This window comes from Lepeophtheirus salmonis, chromosome 7, assembly GCF_016086655.4.
Source record: "Lepeophtheirus salmonis chromosome 7, UVic_Lsal_1.4, whole genome shotgun sequence".
NCBI lineage: Eukaryota > Metazoa > Arthropoda > Copepoda > Siphonostomatoida > Caligidae > Lepeophtheirus > Lepeophtheirus salmonis.
Genome location: NC_052137.2, coordinates 37,843,494 through 37,869,017, shown reverse-complemented (window position 1 = coordinate 37,869,017; position 25,524 = coordinate 37,843,494). Strand labels below are relative to the sequence as shown.

The window sequence follows — 25,524 nt, the reverse complement described above, 5'->3', positions numbered from 1 at the left end:
AAGAAAAATACAGCGTTGTTCATATTATAATTAAATAATAATCAAATGACCTTCAACGGAAATGGGTTGACTCAATTGCTGGTTCTACGCGTATCTGCCTTTGACATTACATAGAAGGAAGTTGATTTAAAAATCGTTATTTTTAAAGCTATGAGATGTATGACTGAGGCTGTTGTTACCTGTATAGAAGAAGAATAAAAAATGGGTGTGCGAGCCTGTCTTAGTGAAGAGCGCGTTGATTGCTCGGGATACTTTGACTAAAAAAAACAGGAGCTTAAATGGATTTAGTTTGTTCTATTCGAGATGCTGTGTATGTCAAAGGAGAACAACGTGATTCTTTTCTTCTTCGATTAATCTCCTTGACAAAAGTCTTTCATCCAGTGTTTTTATTCCTTTTATAAACGTAGTTTGGTCATTGTTGATTGTTTTTTGATACTTCCATTTTTATTGGAGCCCATATATTTTTGGTTGGTGTGTGTGTTTTTTTGTTATTTGAAAATTTGAAATCTACTGTGTCTTCAGCTCCGAGGCCCATTAATTAATCCATTACTCAACATGAAGAAACCCACTTTGCCTACGTTTGTAGAAGAGGAAGCAGTTGAAGGAAAATATCGTACTTTGACCTTTGGAGATCGCACTATTAGTTTTGACGCTGGTTTGGATCGTTATGACCAAGAGTCACGTCAAAGGCCTAGGCGCAATCCAACTGAAAGTAAGGCTAAATCATAAATAAATATACATTTATATTATTGTACATCAAATTTGGTGTTGTCCATTGACATTTCATCAATCCATTAAAAAAGCTTTTTGACGGATTAGAAGATATCAAAAATAAGAATGCTCGCAAAATTACGTAATATTTGCTCATTCTTCGTCAACTTTGATATTTATTTCAAGTCATGTATGTTCTTATGTTATAACCTTATCTTAAGCCTATAAGTAGCTCCAATAATATTTCTTGTCAATGATTCATAGATTATATCTTCATTAGTCGTTTCACTTCATTTTCTTGTGTGCACAAAGTATTGTTTCCAGATGTGCAATCCCAGTATGTACCTTGTAATTACAACTTGACTCATATCTGCTTATAGAATACATTAAATTAGCATTGGCTCTTACTTTTAAGAGTATTTGTGAGTATGCATTGAAAGGAACACAACCTGTTTGTAAAGATACATACGTGGCACGCCAAAGAATAATAAGTATAACTATGTAACGAATAATGTATTTTTGCAAAAAGTATATGAGCAGGTTCAATTTATGATAGTTTTTATTTATATTTTACTCGTGGGTGTCTTTCATTTAAACAAAGAAGAGAAACAAATGTGTAGAAATTATTTGCAAGTCTTTAATTTAATTAAATATACTGAATTACATCACATTTAATGGCTTCTAATGTAATCTTATCTTTTACTCCTCTCATTAGTCATTACTTAGAGGGGAAGTTGACATTTAATAATGATTCATTTTGAGCTTTTGTTTCTTGGTTAGATCCAAAGTTAAAATGGATCGTTTACACTTTATACTTTTGGATTGGCTAACTTAATTTTGATAGAGTACTTACTCCGTCTTTGTTATATTCAATAATAGGTGCTGTTTGATTACAAAATCTGACTTTAAATGAATACATTGTGTACTGCTTAATTATGATGGATGTCTTTAAGTTTAGTTAGTTAATTGATTGAATTTAATTGCCAATTTGAATCATATTCAATATGATAATGAGTGACAGGATGAATATTCTTGACATTGCATTATGTACAGTGTATGTACACAGCCAGACCCTTTATCTATCTTTATTAGTTTCTCTTATGTCTTTAATCGTGCTACTTGTCTACTAGGTACTTAAAATAAATACAAGAATAAGTCTAGATAAATTATTAGCCTAATTTATCCTAATTGCGGACCAATGCACATCTGCTTCAATATAATATAAACATAGACTCTGTTGTTTATCATCACCACAAACACATGTCGACTGCCTTTGTTGGAAAAGTCTAAGTGTTTTTGAAGCTTACAGAGTTTTAAATAAATATAATATATTAAAGATACAGGTGTAAAAAAAAATCATTATAAATTTCGTCATTGCTATGTTTTATGAGCTTCTAAATTATCATCGCTTTGACTGTTGTTTGAGAGTGCATGTACATCCTTGAACTTGAGAAGGATAGGCTTATACCTATATTTTATTATTATTCAACTGCCTATATATATATATTTTTTTTTTTCAAATAAAATAATTGATTTAAAGAGGTTCAAGGTAAAATGTCAGTAATGGGAGAAGTAAACCCTACTCTAATTCAGTGCATGATGAAATGATAATCGAATTTGTTTTGGGTATTATTTCAATTATGTAAATATTAGGATATGAAGCCACCATATTCTTCTAATTATAGCCTCTTTTGTGCAATATTTGTTTCTCTAGTGTCCAAAAGATAAAGGCATGCCCACCAGCAAATGCATTCTTTTCAAATGAATTATATTCCATTTGATCTATTTTACACGTCTCAAAGTAATCGTGAATAGTTTAAGACATAAAATAACTCAAAGGTCATGAAATATGATTCTTCCTAGTTTCATTTTTGTTTTGTTTTTGTTAATAATAGCCTTTTCAGAGTCGTGTCTGATAGATATCAATATTTTTACACGAAATCCATGTAGGTTTTATTAGAGAGGGGGATTGCGGGTGTAGTCTGAATGTGGGAGTTAGGTACTCTTTATATCATCAACCTTCGTCTTGCCAATACCTTGTATTTATTTTTGATTGAAATGTTTTATCTTGAGAGTTTTAATATTGGGGCAAGGCCCATATAATTTTTCAATAATAGCATTTATCGTCTTATTAATGGCGAGTCTTCCATCGTTACTCCAAACACGTCCCTCAATAACAACATTGTAACTACGGAACTGTGGAGTGATAGTATCGTAGTTATATATTTACGAGTTACGGTGTAAATAGCCATTGTACATATATTTGAGCAATATTTTTTGTGATATCTTTTAATAAGTAATTTTGATATTTATAAAGAGCATATGCGTGTATGTAAAAAAACCATAAAGATTTTGCATTGGATATTTTTAATCTTGAGAAGGAAGTAATATTGATAACAAAAGACTTAGAATTATTTATAATACAATAAAATTTTATACAAATAAAATGTCATACACATTAAGCATAAACAAAAAATGTAATCATTATACACATTTAAAGTATAAATGAATACAATAGCTATGTCTAAGATGACCTTTTCTTGGAATTCATTTCCTTGTATTGCTCATTATGATGTGAATATGTTTTTGTTTGATGTTTATTACGTATGACATTGAGTAAAAAAAAATAGTTTCTTGCAAATTGTTTAAATTATATTTGATGATCTTTTTTTCAAAAGCATTTGTCCCTGATGTTAAATGAATAAATTATTATTATAACAATTATTTTGGTGGGTTTTGTGTTTAATCATCTGAGTAATTGGAAACACTTATATTTTATGCATTTGCTGTTTATTATTAGTCATTTCTAGCAGATGATTGTTAGGGTTGCAATCAAAAGATGAGAAGAAACACTTTAAGGTAATAAATAATTCATAGTGATTGATGTAATAAGTATAATTATTTTCTGTATAATTAAGTCTAAATTTTCGACTTTTTTAATCATAATTATTATAGTATTTAGGTATATGACATATTATATCATTCAAGTGTCAGCAATTCTATCTATGTAGGTACAAGGGTTGGGTCTGGAAACCTTATATCCGGCTATGACTGTTATAATTTTGACTAATTCGGTTCAACTTCGGTCTGGACCTGTCTCGAAAATCGGTCTTGATCTGATTCCACAAAAAAATAGCGGTTTTTTGTTAGAAAATAAAATCTCAACGGTTTCATGCCGGGGTCTGTAACGAAATAACGGTCCATATTGGTCTCGAAAAAATCCCTTATGACCAAACCGGTGAAAAATTATATGGCAGATCGTGTTTCAACACTATTAGGCAAATAATAAATGAGTAATATTAAAAGATCACAATGAAATGATTAGTTTAAGTCCGGTCCTAATAAAATTTGTCAGTCATAGGACCGGTCTTTATCCGTATTTTATGGTAACTAAAACAGCTGAAATGAAGTAGTTATCACCTTTGTCATTTCAACTGTTTAGCCATAACCTCTTTCAAAGAGATAAGTGTTATGTATTTAATATGTCCTTTCTGGTTTTTATCTTCCTGTATATTCGTTTATGTATTTAAGTACTGAGTTTTATGTATTATAAATAGTGTCGTCTTATGTAAATATATTTAGAGTAGATTTAGAAGACACATGATCATATAATCAGTGTAGTATCATTCCTCCACGTGAATTCTTCTCCTCATTTCTCTCGGTCATCCTGGATCTCTCCTATTATAAATAAGCTTGCGTCTCTCCCTCGTCAAGACGCAACAATAAGATGTCTGAGGTATAAAATGGGAAGCTATCATTTCGTATTTTTTTGTCCTTATATTATTCAATCCTAGCTAGGACTGAAGGACCAACTAATCGATCCTTAGGTAGGAACGTTGAATGGTGAAACAAATCGGACGGATGAAAAAAAAAAAAAAGACTGAAGGGGGAGAAACTTTTTAGTAAATCAGTACTAGGATCGATCCAACACTCCTGGTGTATTAGTCTATTAAAAAGTAATGAGACTGACAAATTATAACTTGTAAAGTATAAAAATATGAATAAATATCTCATTATGATAGTAAATTTTCTGTAAGTTTGTATGTAATGTCTCTGTTCCATAAGTACAACTACACATTGAATTTCATATTAATTTTTGACCCAAAAATAGATCTATTTAAAACCACGCTTTGGAGAATGGGGAGAAACTATTAGTTAGTTCTAATAACTTTTGGATTCGGTTTAGTTTAAGAATAACTAATCGGAAAATAACTGCGAATGATCTCCTATTACGTTTATTCAATATTTTAAAATCTTTAGGAAATATATTACTATATCTAGTTAATTTCAAAATGGCGAGGAAGTAGAAGCTCTTTCACCTACGCAAGTTAAAAAAAATGAGCCAATTAAAGTCAAAAAATTAGAAGAAAGGCTTATAAGTTTAATTGCAAGAGAGCTATTGAGGTCTAGAATAGAGGTGATAACTATTTTAAGGGGACTTAATCTTATTGTACCAAAAATCTACCCGGCCAAATTATATATTCTTTTTCGAGAAGCTTTTAAATGAGAATCATTATGGAGAGCTCTGCAAAAATCTCTGAATATATCAACTGCATGAAGAATAGTCAAATTCTCAATGAAGTCCGATTAAAAGGAAATTTTTGAATTGATGGAAGTGTTCATACTCAACCCCAATAGTCAAGTTACTTCTTGGAAATTTTATCGAGGGTAGTATACATCTATGGACGTTAATTTAAAAATAACAAACTTTAAAGTTATGTATTAAACAGTATTAGAATTAAATCCCTTCTGAAATTCTCGAAAACTTAGATTGAGTAAATTCAAAACAGTTTTGTTTTAGTATTGCAAATCAAAGAAATAATAAATGTAATTTTCCTCTTGAGTTAACATTTTTTTAAATGTCTTATTTCTATCCTCGAATACGTGTTATTAATTAGGTATGGCTTTGTGTCGAAAGTATTTTGAATATCTGCAGTAACACTTATGGATCATAAATAAACTTGTAGAAAATTTGGTACTTTATAATTAATTCAAGGTATCAATTCATATATTGTTCTTCGGTATCTTGTAGTTATTTCCACCATACAATATTTTCTATGATAACTAATTATTTCCGATGTATTGTAAAAATTTGATTTTGAATGGATTGTTCAACGACTAAAATAATCTATTGTGATTATTTGCAAAAAAATGATGTTTCATTTCTTCAAAACTTGAACTAAGTAGGTTAGTTCACAATTGGGGCACTGCAATCTTTTTTTAAGGCCTTGGGAGAACAAGAAAAAATACCCACGTTCTTAATATGTATTATTAAGTAAGGTGACCCGTATTTTTTGGCTAATTTTAAATATATGAGAAAAACTTGTATCTCAAGGATGATATCTTCATTTGTTACTCCACGTACGTTCATACATATATGTATTTCGATAATAATAAAGAAATCATGATAAATATATATGTATATATGAATGTAATTGAGTAATCGGCAAATGTTTGTTAAAGATTAAATCGTTAAGAAATAGCATAACATTTTGTATCTGAGATTGTGCATTTACAAGTGGACGCAGAATAGAGAAAGTCCTGATTTTTAATTGTATTTTTTTATCACATTAACTTGGTTTTACCTATTTCTTTCATATCCTATAGTTACATACATATTTATTAATTAAAACATTGTTGTGTTGGTCCTTATTTAGGACTCCGGTCCACTCCAGTCCCACTTGTCAATCCATAAAGACGATCTAATTGATCCATCGTGACGTCATTGAGCGTGTTTTTCCTTCTTTCTTTTGTTTAAATTAATCTATTCTAAAATAAAACCAATGATATAACTAAGTTAAAATATAATATGTTCATATTATGATATAAATGGGAATATTTTTTGCAAGATATGTGCAATGATCTTAATACATATATCATATATCTTATTTGCCTTAATAAGCCATCGATATTTGTATGAAAAATTCCAAGGACCGGTTCTACGTTTGAATAGGACCATATTAATTAGGAACGTCACAACATCCTTGATTTCCATTAATATTTGCTATTTTGTGTATCCATAAAAATCATAAAAGGTTACGCAGAGAGGTTGCACAGTCTTAAATGAACTTATTATAGTATTCGGCATTCTATAAACACATATATAAGTTCCAAATCAATTAGTAATCAAGTACAATTCATATATGTCAATTGTGAGAGAAAGGTAATGATATTTTGAAAGTAATTATGATTCTTTTTTCTTCTGAATTACTTATTCGAATTCCTTTCTGAGAGTGACTTTTAAGACATTTTTGATTTATGTGATTCAAGTTTGACCATGTTTTTATTTGTCAATTGTGAAATTAGATAGTTTTCCTAAGGTCATTCACCTTTAAATTCATGTTTGTTTCTTAAATATCATAGATGTTCTAAAACTCTTTTCAGTTATAAATAAAATTAGGACTTTTAATAAACATATATATGTAGGAAGGTTTTAAAAAGTTAATTACGATTGTAGCGTCTCACATGTATCGGTTCTAAGGAAAACGTTTAAATATGGAAGACATATGGTGTCGTCCTTTGAAAATAAATGAAGGGAAATAGGATTGGTGGCAAGGTATGAAATTATGTGTTTTTACAAATAATATTTGTAATCATTTTTCATGGCAAACTAGCACAAAAATATTTAAAAAAAAAAGAAATAATCAATTGTTACGCAGAGAAAACTTTCCTTTATGAAAAAGCCATGTATTTTATTGATGTGATGTAAAATTTTGTTGTAGTGTGTAGCAGCAAACTTGTACAGGCATGTACTACTATATGTAGAGAGGGTCGAAAATCTGAATTTTTGAAATTGAGGATGGTTGGTATTTGGTAATTCGTAATACTATGAAAGACTATTCCATGGCAAATTTCAGGACGATCAAACATATTTTTGAGCTAATTTATTTATACATATTTTGTGGTGATTATCTTATTTTTATTATTAGTAATTATTGTCATAAACTGGACTCCTATAGAAAATTGACCTATATTTTTAATCAATTATAATCAAATGGTTCAAGTTTTGTTCTTATTGAAAAACAAACTATTGGTCCCACAAATCAAGTTTAATATTGTGTTATTTCCTTTTTTGTACACAGCAAAAGCAAGATAATAATAATTCTTAAGTTAAACTCTAATTAAAAATTAATAATCATAAATATCTTATAAATTATTACTGTTCATAAAAATAAGTAGAGTAATTTTGTCTGACCAATAGAGGGAATATCCCATTATCCTCACAAAAGAAACCAATTATGTGAAAAAATAAGTATTTTATAAATATATATAATGGTGTCCCTCTACCCTCGTACTCAAATTTTATAGAAATCATTTGTATACCCATACACAAATTTTGTACATACCCTGTTCTCAAAATTTGATCAGCCCCCTCCTACAACAACCCACCCTAATATACATTACACAACCATCCACGCATTCTCTCCTAAGTACATCATTTGTTAAATAGTATCATAATTATACACAATTCATGGGAATGTATAAAATGTCACCGCAAAATAAATGGAAATTTGATTGTTTTTACATGCATGCAAATTGATCATGGCCTTGTACAGTCTGTATACTGTAAGAATGTAAAGGCTTGACCACAGGTAAACATTATTTTCTATACCAAATTGTCTTCTATTCTCTTCAAAAAGTTAGTTCCTTCTTCTCTGGGATTTGCGTTCTACGCTAATTAAATGCCAAATCAATTATGTAATGGATTTAATATTTCACAGGGTAGCTGCCTATTTTCAATGTTTTATACAAGTTTAAAAGAGACATATGAATTCACTTTCAAGGCTGTACATTTTTCTAATATGTTCCCCAATAATCTTTATTGCAGCTGAAGGAACTCGATTTAATTTCCAAGTTTCAAGGATCGTGAGGTTTTTTTTTTAAAAATCTACATACCATGCATACCCTCTGTTTCAATGGCTTTAATTCACATCATATACTTTGTTTATTTCAAGATTTGATTTTATCCTATAACTCTTTCGAAATAAATAAATGGAAAAACAGCCATTAGTGGTCATTTGAAATGTAATAAAAATTGAATTGAAACCGTTTTTCCAGCATATTATTTTTGAACTTTTTCAATGATGTTTAAAGACTTGTAGATATAACAAATCTAATAAAATCACATTTTCAAGCACATAAACGGCAATATATATGCAATGCCTGCATATAATTATGTCTTTGTTTTATATGATAATTTATTATGTAGTCTCCCTCATATAATTAATATATCCGTGCTACTTGTAATGTGAATATTATTACTAAAAGTCGTTTCATTTCGAATTCGAATATTATCTGTTCTATGACAATGTTCAATTTATCGTCTTTAATAATCTGGAATTTGAGTGGACAATACATGTAACTACAACTTAGAAAGGTCATATTAATGCATTGACGAATTGATACGATGAAGAAAAATTCCGTGGGCGTATTTATCTACTAATACTCGTTTTTACATTGTTTATTTTTAGTTGTGCTTATTTCATGGCTATGTGAAGTGATTTTATTTTATAGTCATTATTGATTCTAAAGAAAAATATGTATATTTTTTTTCTTCATCAGAGTACTATGGATATACAGCACAAAGGTATATTAGAGTGGATATATACTGTAGGATGTGTCGAATTAAGGGTGTTGGATCAACTTTTTTGAATTACGAAAACAGGTTATCGGCATAAGTTGTATATTGGTATAAAAATAATTTGTGTATAGTATGAGCCCAAAGAAATGGGTTTCAAAGGTTCCCCTGTACAGCGTGGGGTCGTTGTTTAACAACGAACTTTGAGTGCCTGTAATAGCTGCAAATGTGCAGGTAAGACGTTGCTTTTTGTTTCGGCTGTTAGTTTGAAGTGTTTGGGGTTATTTTTAAAAAAATGCATCGACCAACGAAGTATTTATTCCACAATCGTGGAAAATTATAGATACTGTAAATTTCTTAAACTAAGTCAAGTTAGAAAAGTCAGGAGGTGATTGTGACTATGCTCCTTGCCACACTCCAAAAAGAACGTTAAACAAGGAAATCAGATTTGATTTTTACTTTGTTGGGCCCAGTGTTTGGCCTCCAAGCTCACCGGACCTCAACCCTATGTAATTCTTTTGAAGTTGAGCGAGACACCAACATATCCGCTTGCAAGAAAAAATACGAAATGGTGTCCAAGATCCGGGGCGTATTCTGAAATCTGCCAAATGAGACACTCATCAAGACTTGCTCCCGTTTCTAAGGTCGAGTCGAGGCCGTTATTGACACCAAACGAGATTATATTACATAATAATTATTATTTTATTTTATTCAGCTTTCAATTGGCTTTGGTTATTATTTTGGATAATTAGTTAGGAGAAAACCCATTGAAAAAAGTCGTGTTGGTTGTTAAATAGAGGTCGCACAATGAACATTTTTTTAATGTTTATATTTTCTCATATAATTGATTAATTTTGCGTGATGACATTCACTCTATCGTAAAGATCAGATCACCGCCCTACTTATTTTTATTGTAATTAACTATTTATTAAGTGTTAATGATTATTAATAATAGTTATTACGGTAGAAAAAATTGAAATAGTATTGATTTGCTTCTGATGTATAGAGATGAAAATAATACAATATGTAACAGAAAATACTAAATTGGATTTTTGGACCTATACATATATATTTTTTTTTTCAATAGAAACGAAACTTGAACCATTTGATTTAAATAATTTAAAAATACCCTCTCAAGTTTCTCCAGTAGTTAAATTTAAGACTATAATGTGTAAAAATAGCAAAAATATTTGAAAAATCCACAAAAATATGTTTAAATATATTGAGAGCCTCCAAAATACGTTCAATCGTCCTAAAATTTGTTATGGAATAGTCTATCATAGTATTAAAAATCATAAATTAAGCCCCCCCTCCCCCCATTATTTGTCCCTAAAATGAATACTCACTCTAATATACAGTATACACGTCTCTTAATAAAATCTCATCTTCACAAATGGAAGAAGAAGTTTGATTTTTTAAGGTTTATACTTTGAGTGTGTTTATATGAACATACTGTAGAACCACCATACTTGACTATAATTGTTTTCAGAATTGTCGTCGAGAACACAAAACGCTCCACAATAATCCCTTTTATATATATATATATACCTGAGTCAATTTTATCTATTAATGTGAAATGATTATAATTGATTGATGGTAATAATATGAAATATTTTTGACATGTTGAATATCTAAATTTCAATTCATTTTACATAATATAATATATTATAGATTATTATATTTTAATTTCCTAATTATTATCAAGAAATGAACTATAAGTCAGTCCATGCATCATCCATGGTATTAACTAACATCGTATCGATGATCCTTATTTATGAATAAAGACTGCAGTTTCTTCTAGTTCAGTCCCATGTATTACACCTAAGACTTAAAAAGTATAGTCCTTGATGACGCCACTTAAATTTATTTCTTCATTTTTAAATCAGTTTAAGTTCCAAAGACGGATCCTAAGACTAGACTGGACCTAATAAATAAAGACTGAAACAACAATAATAGTAACAAAAGTTTAATTTCATTTGGTGTCACTCAGGATGGATAGTTTAGTCACATATTTTCTCAGGTGAAATAATAATGTAAGGACCACATCCCTGGCATTATGTATGTAATTTGTCACGAATAAGTATTTCAACACAAAAGAGGAGGACATGGAAATTTTGTTCATATTTTAATACAATTTATCATTTTTTTTTAAAAGTATGTAGGCATTGTTCAATGAATATAAGTTGCATAGTGTAAATGTTATAGAAAGAGAGAGCTGGGAAAAAAAGGTCTCATCACGCCAGGTTCTCCCTTCATTTAATCCTTAAAGGAGTTAACAAATGTCTTTATAGTCAAAACGACTTAATGCAATGTTATGTATCCTTGAGTGTTATTTGATTTTTGTGTAACAATAAGTAATGAATTGAATGAACGATGTTTACCCTCTATAACATTGAGTCAAGGATAATGTTCCTTAGTTATTTCTGGTATTCAAAAGTTGGTCTTCCATTATCCTCCTTATATGTACCCTGCTATACATACATTGGAATGACTGTACAAATATACATAAGGTTATCAATCCTAAGCATTTTTTAGTGTGCGAATTTGGTTGTTGAAAGCAGCAGTGTTGGTTTTTTAGAGCTGTTATCATTATTTTTTTATTGTTGAGCAGATAGCAATGAACTATAAAGTGTATCCACACCGTGTGCTCATGAATTATGTAAAGTAAAACTGAGGATTGTTGGAGAGTTATATTTAGGGATATTAAAATTGTTGAAATCTTCTTGAGTATACATTTATTTTATACAAAAGTATTTGGGAATATAGATAATAGTACTTTTATTAATAATTATTTCTCCCTATTTCAATAATTCAAACGTATAGTTCATTTTCATCGACGTCATAATTAAATCATAATTGAAGGAAACACCATCTTGGAAGCTCAAAATGGGCATCTTTACTACATCAAATGAACAAATTTCCTATAAATCTACATGAAATTTCATCAAATGGCTTTAAGAAGTAAAAAAAGACTTAACATCTACATTAAATACTACTTGATGCCAATTATGAACACTGATATTTGAATAATATAAAGTAACTGAAAATCCCTTAAAATAGTTTGATGCGTATAATTTTTAAGGGGTAGGGACAAGAAATGTCGGACAGTTAAAGAAAAATATATTATTCTTTCCATTGCAATGGTCATTTTATTGACTACAATATGGAAATAAGATTGTTTAACAATAAAAAACATATTTTTAATACATTTTGAGGTCTTATATATAATAAAACTAGGCAATTGAGGGATAATGTTTTGATAAACAGTAAGGTTTAAGTCCTTTTATTTGTTGGGCCCGTTTTGATATCCACTAGTTCACTATTTCCCTTAATATTAATGAAAAAAGGGTTTTCATTGTTATATAACCTGTTTGTTTAGGCACACAAAATGAGCGACATCAAAATTGTGACGTAACGTAAAAACACTCTGTGAGCAAGGAGTGCTACTGTTTTAATCTAATTAATTTTCAAGTTTCTTTTTTTTTTACATACCAAAGATTATATAGGATTGACATCCCTAAAAATACATACCAACATGACAAGGGATTTGTCAATAAATAGATAAGTCATGTAAAATGAATGTGATCTTGTATTGGAATGACATTGCAAAATTAGGGAAGGACTAATGCATTTGAAAGTATTTCAATTATAAAATATATACATTAATTTATTTATTCAAAAAGAAAATGAGACATAAAAAATACTTTAAATTGAGCAATTACCTGTTTATATTGAATGACAAAGAAAACCCCAAAAGCATTGAATTTGTCCTTCTTACGCTCAATAAACATTCCGCTAGTCGTCATTAATGGGTTACTTACTATACAGTGTACATTAAGAGAGTCAGTCGAGGGGATTAGAATGTAATTTAAATACATTGTAAAATATATACAAATGTATATTTCTCTAATGATGTGTTGGAATTTACTAGAAGTTTTGATTTTAATTAATGAAATATATATAAAGCAATAAAACTTTATATATTAAATGCAATTCACCAATATATATTAATAATAACGAAATAAATTGCTGAAAAGTATGTAGAGAGGTTCTTTTTTTAAATGGCTGAGACGTTTGAAGACACTGAAATGCAACTAGTTTTAAATACATATATTCAAAACCTAATTGTGTGTGCTCATAGAAGACGAAGCTTAGCCCTAAGGATTTCTTCCGGAGTTATAATTGTAAGTCTTTGTTGGACTTAGAGTAAAATTGTGGATCGACATTTGAGTAATTCTAGCAAATATCCTTGTTTATATCATTTTCTCCTTCCTTTCTTGTCGCACCTGATTGTAGCTGATCTAATTAAGGGTCATGATCATTAATATTTATCTCCTTTTTTTTAAATTGTCGGGATTCCCATGTTGATTTTCAGTTTCTTTTTTTTAACATGCCCATTCTATACTGGATTTTTATCACTGTTGGAGACAGAGTAGAATTGAGACCCGACATTGGAGTAATTTTTGCCTATGTCCTTGTTTGATACAGAGTGAGACTTATATTTATTTCTACCCTATCACAGCTACTCGCAGCTAATTTAATGAAACGTCATGACAGATAAGTTGCTGTCATCTTAAACATTCTTAAAATTGTCAGTGTTAGTATGTTAGTTATCATTTTTTGTTTTTTTCCTTTTACATACCGAAAATGCTTACGATTAACAACCTTAATTATCGATATGTTGTAAGAAAGAGACTAAATTCCTTTCTGCTCGAAATGTGTAGAAGGTTCCAAGTAAGCTGCATATACCGGGTGGTCTATTGAAACTGAACATTTACTAGTTCTATGATTAATAAAGGTTGAGTGATTGGAATTAATTCATATTTCGATATATTAAAGCATAAACAATTACATAGTTGCAAGACAATCTATGAGCTCTTTATCTTACGTACAAGTGAAGAATATGAAACTTGAACGTGATTGACTCATTTCTGTTCGTGTACTCAAGCAGTTGGGCGTCTCCAGGACCATCGTCTAAGCCGTCAGCAAGTCCGAAATACTGAAGAGGAAGGACGGACCTGTCAAAAAGGCCAAATTGGATCTGGATGAGATAAAGAAAATCGGGGTTTTACACCAGACGGTCCTGAGACCCATCAACAAAGTAGGTGGAAAGAGCTTTTTCAGGGTGAAGAGGCCATTTTTGACACCAGCTATGAATGAAACCCATCTCATTCGTTGTAAGACTCTTTTGATATCTTTTTAGACACTTTTGGCCCCTCTACAACCCTGATGCCAACCCCCTCGACTACACTTTTTGGGTGCATGTCGAGGGGAAGACTTACTGCGTCAGTCATCCGAAAACCGAGGCCTTCAAAGCCACTGTCAGCATGCACTTGGACGATATAACAGATGACTACATCCGCAGTGGGTGCCAGGCCTCCCCCCTGGAAACTGCCATTGCCGCTAAGGATGGCTACATTAATTATTAAGAAAGCTCTGATACACATCTATTTATAGTATTGATTTTGTTGAAATTCTAACTTTAATTATTAAATTATATCTTGTTGAAGTTTAAAATTCAAAGTGTTCAGATTTAAATGGAACACTCTGTATCTCAGGTGATCTTGATATAAAAAAATTTATCAGAAGATGATTAAATCAATATCTCACTTCAGAGAAAGAGATTAGATTGATGGGTATATGTACTTTGGGGAATACGAGTAATTTAATTAGTTGACATAAATAAAATAATAACTAAATTTTCACATTTAATTGTAGCTATTGGTATAATGTTTATTTATTAATGCATATATTTAAATTGTTTACATTGATTTTTTTTTTAATGTTCCTTTAATTGGTTAGATGGAGTTGCACTGATTCAAGAAAATAACTTCTCCCGAGCGCGTTATCCATGAGCTACGTCCATTTAGCATAGATTAGTCAAATATGGAGAGGTGGCATAATTTCATTGTTGTAGGGTAAATAAGGACTGACTCACGACTTGTTTTGTCTTCTTTCATTTTTGTTCGACAACTATAATTTCAAATGGAGTTAATTTTACTATCTGACTTCTCTATATCCATGATACAAACGGATAAAAATGGCCAACTTCGAAAAAAAGTCCCTTTTTGTCAAAATTGAAATGGCCTTTAATACAATGAAAACAGTTTGAAAGACCTTAGACATTACCGAAGTCAGTTTTTGATTGTGATCAATAGAAAGAGTATTTGTGTAAACTCAAAATCGAGACAGTCTAATATTATATGTCACTTAAGTACACCTATGTATTTTCAATGATCCATTTAACTGTTAAGTCTTCAATTATGTAGGTATTTCAATAAATAATTTTAATTAGTTATGTTTATTTGTTTGCATATATATTTTTTTTTACTGCGTTGTAGGAAGAACTTGATATTTGCAGTGTTCACATACATATATAAATTGAATCAAATAAACTAATTGATGTACTCGTTTAGTATTTACCAAGGTAATTTTTTTGCAAATGTGGAATATTCAAATAGTCAATCATTAACAAATTTGGTGACTGTTTTTTTTTTATCATTCCATTCATTTTTTGTTGTGGTAAAGTATTGACAGTTATTTATTTTTAGTTTGAAATGTTACTAATTTAAGATGTGTTTTTCGAAGTTAGATTAGTTTTAATGTGTGTTTGGTGTCTCCATTATATCAATAATTATTCTTCATTTTTTATATGTTATTGTTTTCCTTATAATGATTAATTACTTGAACGTTAATCTTCTCGACTCTCTATTACCGATATCCTGCTTAACTGTCTATCAATGATGTCACTTATTACATAATAAACCGAAAAAAATTCCTTAGTTATGGAACCTTATTGATAAGTTTACAAGAAAGTCTAGCACTAATTCATCTAATATTTTTGTTTTTTTTTAATTAAAAAAAAACAAAAAACATTGCCAATGTTCCTACTTGATATCAAAGAAAAAGCGCCGTATTTGAATATAATCAAGCTAATATTTGTACAGCAAATATCCCTTTGAGCAAGATTAATAGAAATTCAAGGCTATACCATACCGCTTTTTCGACTAATGTTTGACTTCCGCCACGCCTTTTAATAGTGACGTCAAAGAGTATAACTGTTACCAAGAGTAGCTATATATCACCTCCATTGACTGTTACTGTTAAAGTATCGCTGTTATACTCTATGACATCAAAGTATGTCTGTTTTGCCCAGCAGTCGGCACGGTACTTCAGATGGAAAATTCTGGCAAGCCCAAGTATATGATGGTATAACCTTGTATTTCTATTAACTGATTTGGATTCCGTATTCTTCTCCAAGTATTCCAATCATATATCTGTTTATAAAGGTTTATTTGCCTGTTAACCCTCAGATATTTTGTAATCATTTTGGATCAAAATGAAATATTGTTTATGAACTTTTAAGTAAAAATTTTAGTATTATAATTAAGCTTTTTTAGAAAAGAATATTTTATGTTAGTTTTTGAATGATCTTTTTAGAAACGACAAGCCTTCTTCCGACTTTTTTTAATAAATTGTGTCCATATTTCATTTAGTGACATTTTTAAGAAAGTGATCTTTCTATAATGGGCTTTCTCTAATTGGGATTAAAATATGAAAAAATATTGTTTTTATGCTTTATTTGGGCAAAATAATACGTCCAATTAATTATTTCAATCTTGAAATTGGAGACTACATAAGCGGAGAGTTAAAATTCAATTATCGCAACCTGGTAGAAATAAGGAAATAACTGGAGAAACTCTGAGTTTTTCTCTTATGGATAATTTGGGGTGGGGGATGGACTGGGAGGCCAAAATACGGCGTCTTACATAATAAGATGCAAATCGCGATCGACAAACCACAAATCGACTCAGAGTCCCCTACCCCCTCTAAATACCCGATAATCACAACTTCTTCCACATAATGAGACCTTTCATATACTTTCATTATCCTACAAAGTGCTAATTGTCCGAATATCTCGAAAAAGTCGATATCCCTCTCCTCCTAATATACTCTTCTCGTCGCGTTAATCGTTTATTATTAAAAGCTTAGGATAATTAAATGTCGACTTTCCGCTTATTCTATCTCCAATTTTGAGATAGAAATCGATTTGTTGCATGTCACTCCGAGACGCAAGAAAAAGCAAATGTGTATATTGTAGCTAATGTTCCCTATAAGCTGAGTGCTTCCGCAATCGCATACTGCATGAACATTGTGAGTGGACAAAAAAATATATGCAGTGCATAAAATAAAATATGATTTTTTTGTGTGTTTGGGAGCAATGCGCTTCAATTAATTGAAACATTGTAGTGTGCCACGGTTAAGGAGCCATCATCACCACTATGACAGATAATGCTGAGTGCCGTAGAGTGGTGTTGTGTATGCGACGTATGTGAAAGAAACAGGTGCCTTTTGCTCCCCTCTCATGGTCAATTGTCTAAATGTCATTAGACGATCTAAATGGGAGAGGATACTGTCAAAGGAAAATGACAAAAATAGTAACTCACCATGAACTGGTAGGTAACTTTAATCTCACTACTGTTTTGGAAATAGTAACACGATATATTACTCGCTACTCCTAAAAGTGGACTGATTAGAGTAACGCGTTAGTTGCATCACTAGTAATAATAGATTTGAATATTGAAAGATGGGTAGGCCTGCAACGATATGCAATAAATCGATTAATTATGTGATAAATTCAAATGAAGTTTTTGAATCTGTTGTTGATATTTCTTGCTCGGAATCTGCTAGACTAACAAAGCTACAAATTTGCATATGACCCGTTGAGGCATCCTCTTTCAGTCATGTTTTTTGTTGTTAGGTAGCAATTTTTTGGATAAAGGTCCTAATTGGCAGTTTTGCCTATATATCGTAGCCCAATGCTTATTATTTATTGAAGTATAATTTTGTTTACTTCTTTTTTATTTAGTGTTCAAAATTGTATTTATTGTTTTTGGTAGTATTTGGTTTTTATTCAAGAGCATTTTGGGGTAAAATCATTTAATTTATTGTCTTTGGTTGTTTTGTTAATTAATTATGGATATATGTGGTTAAATGTCGTCCAAATGTCTAGTTCCAGTGTTCTTTAAAAATAAAAATTTATTGAGCTTCGAAAGGAAATACTTGAATTATTATGCCATTGTCATTATATATATTGAAAAGTGTGTCAAAACGGTAATATTATTGCCTATCACAATAATTTCTGGAACAATTATTCGCACAGAAAAATGTATAATCATGACAGCCCTAAATTCAATTATGGTAACCTATTAATAATAAGCAATTAACGCAACGAGAATAATGTATTATTGGAGTAGAGGAAACCGCCATTTTTCAATAATAAAGGACCTTTTTTTTTTAATTCTTATAACATTTTGTTGTGTAAGTCTCCAAGATGCAGACACTCAAACTGATGCTGTGTTGTGAAAATGTTCATTATTCACAATTAATAATAATTTGGATGTATGATTGGTTAAATACTATATTATATTACCATGCCATTTTCTTTTTCAAGGAAAAGTTGATCGATATATCTATAGCATTCTTATCTGCAGTTTCTATTAAATAATTTTGCGCTTACAGGCGTCTTATTCTAATTTTTTGTTGCACGTGTTTAGTAGGTATTGTTGATGATAAGAGAAATTTACCTTCTTTATTAAGGAACAAATACTTCTTCGTTGGTAATGTATTGTATGCCTGCTCCAACCGCCTATTTATACTTCTTACTCTATTGTGAGTGGGTATTCCTCTAAATATAGGTCATGTAACTTAGCAATACCGGCGGTGCCTTCATACGCCGCTGCCCTTCATTTGAAAAGGAATTTCTCTTTGCAAAAATTAAGCAATGTTTTATTTTTTTCCCGGCTACTCTTTGTTGATCCCTTCAAAAAAACAAAAAAAAATCATGCACGACTCTTTGAAGAAAACTCATATAAGTGGAAATCCGTTTCGGTTTATGTCTAGGTAATTTCGCTTGATCTCACTGGATAAAATATTGTCTTCCTATGTTTATCATATAAGTATGTATATTATATATTAGCCTCCATGTATATCACCTGTTGAAAGTCACGTTCTTGAAAATAAAAATAAGTGTGGAGAATCATCATCATGAATTTTGAATGAGAAATTGAGTAAATAGGATGTAGCAAATGAAGTATATATTATATAATTATCGTACAGGTGTTTAGTAAAGTGCAATAGATATGTTCTTAGACCTCCAATATAAATTCAAGTCATGGGGATTTGTACATACAAAAAGTACAACACGTTTGCTTGTAAAAGAATTCATTGTAAGGGATATAATCATTATCTTTTCAATTACCTATAACATGGTTACGAGCTTGTTCCACAGTTTATTTATAGTTAGGCATATTGATAATTCACAATTTTTAATAATTATTATCTTTAAAAATGACTAAGGACTTTATATTGAATATAATTAAATATTATTGTACTTTATTATGAATAAATTCATGAATGTATTTTGAGTGAGGCAGAATGAGTCTTTTAAACGTTTCCTTCTGCTAATTTTAATTGAGTATATGAAAAAAGTTGAATTATGTGTGGGGTGGTTCTTTTTGAGTGGTAGACGATGACGAAATAAGTAATTCTTTATTATTGTACATAATATATTCAAGGCATAACTATTTTTAAATAGTAAGTTTTTTTATTTATCTAGAAAATAAAATTTTATATTATGTACATGTTGTGTACATAATGCAATGTATGTACAAGTTACAACTAGTATTAGCAAATTGTACAAGATGCAATTTCTTTCACCTAAAATGCATTATTTAATAACAACATTGATAATTCTAATATCCAACTATTAGATGATACAATCGTTTCATTTTGATCTATTAAAATGTCTTGGTTAATATTTATTACGACTTATATAACTGGGGGCATTTTAACTTTTAGTGTGTGAGATAATACTTATATTTTAGTATTTTTTATTAATATAATCAAAAATTAGACTACTAATATGTCGATCATTAATGAAGTATTCAATTATTGCAATATCCTCATACCAAGTACTGTAAATCCTTCATTTAAAATTATTCATCCCATTCTTTGGTTGCAACTTGCACACAACATACATGTAGAAACTTTAAGAATATGGATATATGAGGTGAGTTCAAAAAGTAAAGTGACTTTTCAAATTTCGCGTGGCAAGGTACATATGGTATTCTTTTTTTTTTTAATACTAGTACACTCGCTACAAACATTTAATGTTTCTCCAATGTAATATGTTTAGTTTGTTTGTGAGAGGCATAATGGTTAGAAGTACTTGCTTGTTCGGCAATATTTTGTTATTGAAAGACATGGATCGAAGAATTTGCATCAAATTTTGTGTAAATAAATGAAATTAATTTCTCTAAAATACTTGAAATGTTGACAATGCCATACGGTGAAAATTTTGAGTATAAAAAATGTTTACAAACTCTTCCAAGATGGCCGGGAAGATGTCAATGACGAGCCTACAGTTGGACGCCGAACCACGTAAATTACTCGAATCCAATATTTTTAATTGTACTGGAGCTCAATCGCATTTCCTAACTTTTTTATTTATGTGATCATCTATCTAATTTGTTGCATAAATTATGAATAAAAAATTACAAGGAAGCCTTTACTAACAGAATTCATGAAATCAATTAATAATTTTGCACGTAAGTTATATATTATTCGCCAAAAAGAATAACTCATTAAAAATATACCGGAAGAGAGTTTTTTGGAGCGTACCGTGATCCATCAATATTTCAATCTATATTCAAATAATATAAATCAATTACTATAAATTTTGAATGGAAATTATATTTTTAACTAATTATGATGTTCTATTTGTAACATAAATTACATTTGAATCCTAAAGGTTCATGATTATTGAGTAAATCTCAAGTGCGCTTTATAAAACTGTTACCCTAAACTATAATACATATATAGGCACTATTAGAGGGCATTGATAGCTCTAATTTAATATTCTACACACGGAAGTAACTGTTGCAAATGTTATATTATTTTACTTTTAAAATAGATTTTTATTAGCACAAGTTTCGTACAGTTGTAGGATTTTTTTTAATTTTTGTAAATAAGTGTTTAATTTTATAGCTTTACCATTATAGAGAATGTGTGAATTGCAGTGGAAAGAAAATTATTAAATGTTTTAAAACTTTTCACAAAGTTTTTTTTCTTACTGGTATAAAACTAATGTTTATTGTAATTGGGAGTATAAAACTCAAAAAGATGGGCTTTGTTACAAACTCCATGAAAACTTTGCATTCTGAATTATAGATTGTATTTTGCCGGAGTGTTTTTCATAAATTGAAAATGATTATTAAATTTTGCAAGGTCAATTGAATAGTATATTTGTTGTCTTTTCATTAATATGCTAAGTCTTACCCACATTTTTTTATTCCTTCCATTAAGCAAATCTTGCTTTTCTATTTTTCAAGTAAACAGATTATTTATTAAACAATCCGGGATTATTTCGCACTATTTCTCAGAAAATAATCAGAGCACGTTAACACGATTTCGATTGCATTAAATGATTAGTTTTTATCAAAATTATTCATACAAAAAGTCAGTAAAAGAAAACCAAAGTTGAGCCAAGTTAGTATTGATAAATAGATATTTAAATGAGTTCCATCATTTTTTACTTAAATATGTTTTTGTTATGTAATTTGAGAGTTGAGTTGTTTTTTTTTTTTTCTATTGTAGTTTTTTTTGAAGGCTTGCTTCCAATATTCTTTTATTTGTCAGTAACCTTCCTTTTTCACACTTAAACCATTCTTTCTTTTGTCATCTTACTTTATAAGCGTTTCTTACTTCCGTCTATACATTGTTCTTGGATTCTTATATTTACTTTCTACCTCAAACTAAAGTTCCAAGGCTCTCCCTGTTGCTAAAAGTTTCAGATACTTTTTTTTATTTCTTAACCAAAGGACCTTGGTTTAAATAATGTTATGATTTTTTTGCTTGAGGTAAAAAAATGATATAAAGATGGATTTTTAAGTATATAATACATGTTTCATTAATTATATATCGTAACCCTTCATCCAAAAAGAAATAGAAAAACAGACTCAAAATTGAAAGTAAGCCAATTCCTTCTAACGATTGAATTATTCTTCAATAATAGTACTAGGGCACGTCATTACTTTTATTACATCACGCATCCTCCAAAAAAAAACAGAAAAATGTCTGGAATCAGCTGGTAGTTAGCCAAATAAGTCAATCATACCAACTGCCATTAACTACTCCCACCTATTGTTGCATTATTATTAGTTCACAATTTTTAAAAGGAATTACATATATGTACTAATAATATATATTTTATAATATTAAAAACGTAACTATAAGTTAGTATTTCTATATGATAGCCAAAATTTCTGCATAGAAATAATAAAATGCCCTATATAAACATATATAAACGACAAGCGATCAACTAGAAATTGTATTTCTATCCTTTTGGAAACCGAGCATAAGTATTCATAACTTATTACTTCGTAAATTTATCAAAAAGCATCAATTATGCAATAGCCATGAATTATCAACTGAGACAAGGGATCGTCTGTGTGCATTTTTTGTTAGCGAGGTAATGCCACGAGGGAATCGGGCACAGTGAGCTAAACAAAAGCTAATTGTAATACAATAAATCAACGTTTAAAACACTGATTAGGGTAACAAAAGTGGAAAAATCGACAACTGACAGGAAAATCCAGTGTAAATTATTATGTTAGTGAGGCAACGCTGTGATGTAGGTATAGAGATTGTTTAACCATAATTGGTTTTTCAATTTAACTTTTTTGTTTTCTTACGTTCTCACACTTCAAATAGCTTAGACACATACTCTTACATATGTTAGTACTAAATTATTCATTAATAATTTTGTATATTACAATTATATTGTCTTTTATGTATTTTAATAGGATAGGAGTGATTTAACTACTGGCCGACAAATAGGTTTGTGTTGCACGCCATAAAGCTTTGATGATGAGTGTTATAAATGTGATTCGGATGAAGTTTCTTTATTTTTAATAATTACCAATTAATCTTAGATTATTGATGAACATCTATGTTAAAACCTATTTAATGGGGTTGATTATATTTCTACTCATTTGTTTGTAAAAAATATGTATCCTCTTGTAACTGAGTCGTGACCTTTTCATCCGTAAGTATAGTCAGGACTGTCAAAAGCTAGCCTACTTATCAAGTACCTGTCCTTAAACATATTATGTACATTATGGTTTAATCTTATATTTGGTTTGTCTAGAGTTTTGGTAATGTAATTATTTATTAGAAGTTAATTGTTACCTTCTGGGCCTTGACTTAGATCTTGTGGTTGCCTCAGGAGTCCCTTTGGCTACCACACTATAAACGGTGGTGCAGCTGTAGTTCAGAACCTTGGCAATTTCAGTGGGAGTTTTTCCCTGTACGGAAAGTTCCAAAATTGAGACTCGACGTCTCTCCATATTATCAGCTGTTGTTTCACTGTCGTTAGTTAGATTTTGCTGGAGTTTTGAAAATAACTAGTCCAGGCCCTTGCCTCGAAGTATAGACCTTTTTCAACTCAATTAAATCACGAATATGTGCATGGCGTAAAATTTAAAGGAGTGTTCAGTTTTAGATGTGCACACCCTTAGCTTCCCAACAAATTATCAGTGTTGTTACTCCATGTCATGGGAATATGTACTAGTGAGTACTTTATACTTGGATGTTCACTTTTCAATAATAATGGTAACAGCTATGGATAACAAATTGTTACTCTTTCACTTTTCGGCTTTTTATATTTATAGACAACTCTACGTAAATCAATTTATTCCTTTGGATGCACTAAGAAAACACATGTTACCTATTTTGTCAAAGTAAATTTAATTGTTATAAAATGACTTGCTTGTAAATATTTTTATACTCCATATAAGTTTGATTAGAAGGCTTAAAGCTATTTCCCTACGAATTTTGTGGTTGATATAACTTAAATTTCTTTTAAAAAAACCTTTGGGCAGTGAAGCATAGAATGGATTAGAAATAAAGTGCTATAAGGAAAAGTTACTAAAGCAAATACAAATACGGAACGTAGAACTTGACTTGGGAGCATAATATTAGATTTGATGAGAAATTCATTAGGCCTCTTGAACTCCTCCTTAATGATGAATTGTGATTGTATGCTATTTGAGTAGATACATGTGAACTGAATACATTTAGAGGTAAATATTCCCTCAAATGATTTGTATAGCAATAATTATCCATAAATATATCCATGTAAATATCTTAAATTATACATGTTTGAAAGTACTTATTTCCGAAAAGTGAATACTCTTTTTTTTACTATTATTATTATTTCCTTGTTAACTTAAAATCATGTTTTCCATGAATAAAATTATTATAAATGTAAACTCTTCAATTACGACCCGAACTGCTGCTAATAGGTTTATTGAGAAGGGGAAAAATAATTCTTTCATCTTCTCTAAACAGTGTTTTACTCCATCTTGGCAAGATAATAAGTATATAGCATCCCTATTTTCTTCCTATAGGAATAATTATGTATTTACTTAGAAATGTTTCGAATTAGTACTTAGAATTGCTATATTTAATATTCATATAATAAAAATATAATTATTTTTACAAATTTAATTATGGAATTTCTTTTGAATGTCAGTAATTTCTGTTGTCGAAATGATCAAAGAAAAAATCATAAGACTAGATTTTTTTTTCTCAATATACACATATTTTAAGAAACTCGCCATAACAATAGTTGGATGGATATTTAAACAAAATCTTTGTTTCTTCCTTTTAGTAATGATAATTTTATATTCTTCTTTGTCAGTTATTAGTAGCTATTGTAAAGTCCAACTTTTCCATTTTTTTTAAGTAGGACCTTTTAAGTTCCTCTGTGTTTATTTTTTGATTTACCTTAAGCTCTTTCCTCAAAATACTTCCTGATTCTAAAGATTCATTTATTTAAAATGGTCTGAAATTATCAAATTGTTTTCCATGCTCACAGAAAAACATACTAAGATCGAAAGTATATTAAAAATTTGGAAACTGTTCCATTGCAAAATTCTGTAATTCATAAATGAGTGGATAGTCTTGTAAAAAGGATATGATATATATTGAAGATTCCTATATCAAGCAACTTTTCACTGATAAGGCTCATGTACAAACTATGTATGCACTATGCATGTTTGTAACATTTTTAGCCACCCCTTCACCATTTGCATTTGGTACACGTAATGTACGTACTTTAGTAATGCAGGGGCATCCCTAGTCACTCCAGCCAGGCCCCCAATATAAAATAT

The 25,524-nt window shown here is 29.9% G+C and overlaps 1 protein-coding gene across 2 annotated transcripts in view; it reads left to right on the top strand.

The window, feature by feature from the left end:
- The first annotated feature begins 264 nt into the window (after positions 1 to 264).
- LOC121121674 (uncharacterized) overlaps positions 265 to 25,524 on the top strand; it is a 36,311-nt gene continuing 11,051 nt past the window's right edge. The window contains exon 1 of one of the 2 annotated variants that reach the window (XM_040716638.2): positions 265 to 712. In XM_040716638.2, coding sequence (XP_040572572.1) covers positions 556 to 712 — 157 coding nt within the window. In that variant the 5' untranslated portion in view covers positions 265 to 555. Of the gene's footprint in view, positions 713 to 9,264; positions 9,299 to 25,524 lie in introns of those variants that run through there. The other variant, XM_071890083.1, reaches the window with a different exon arrangement.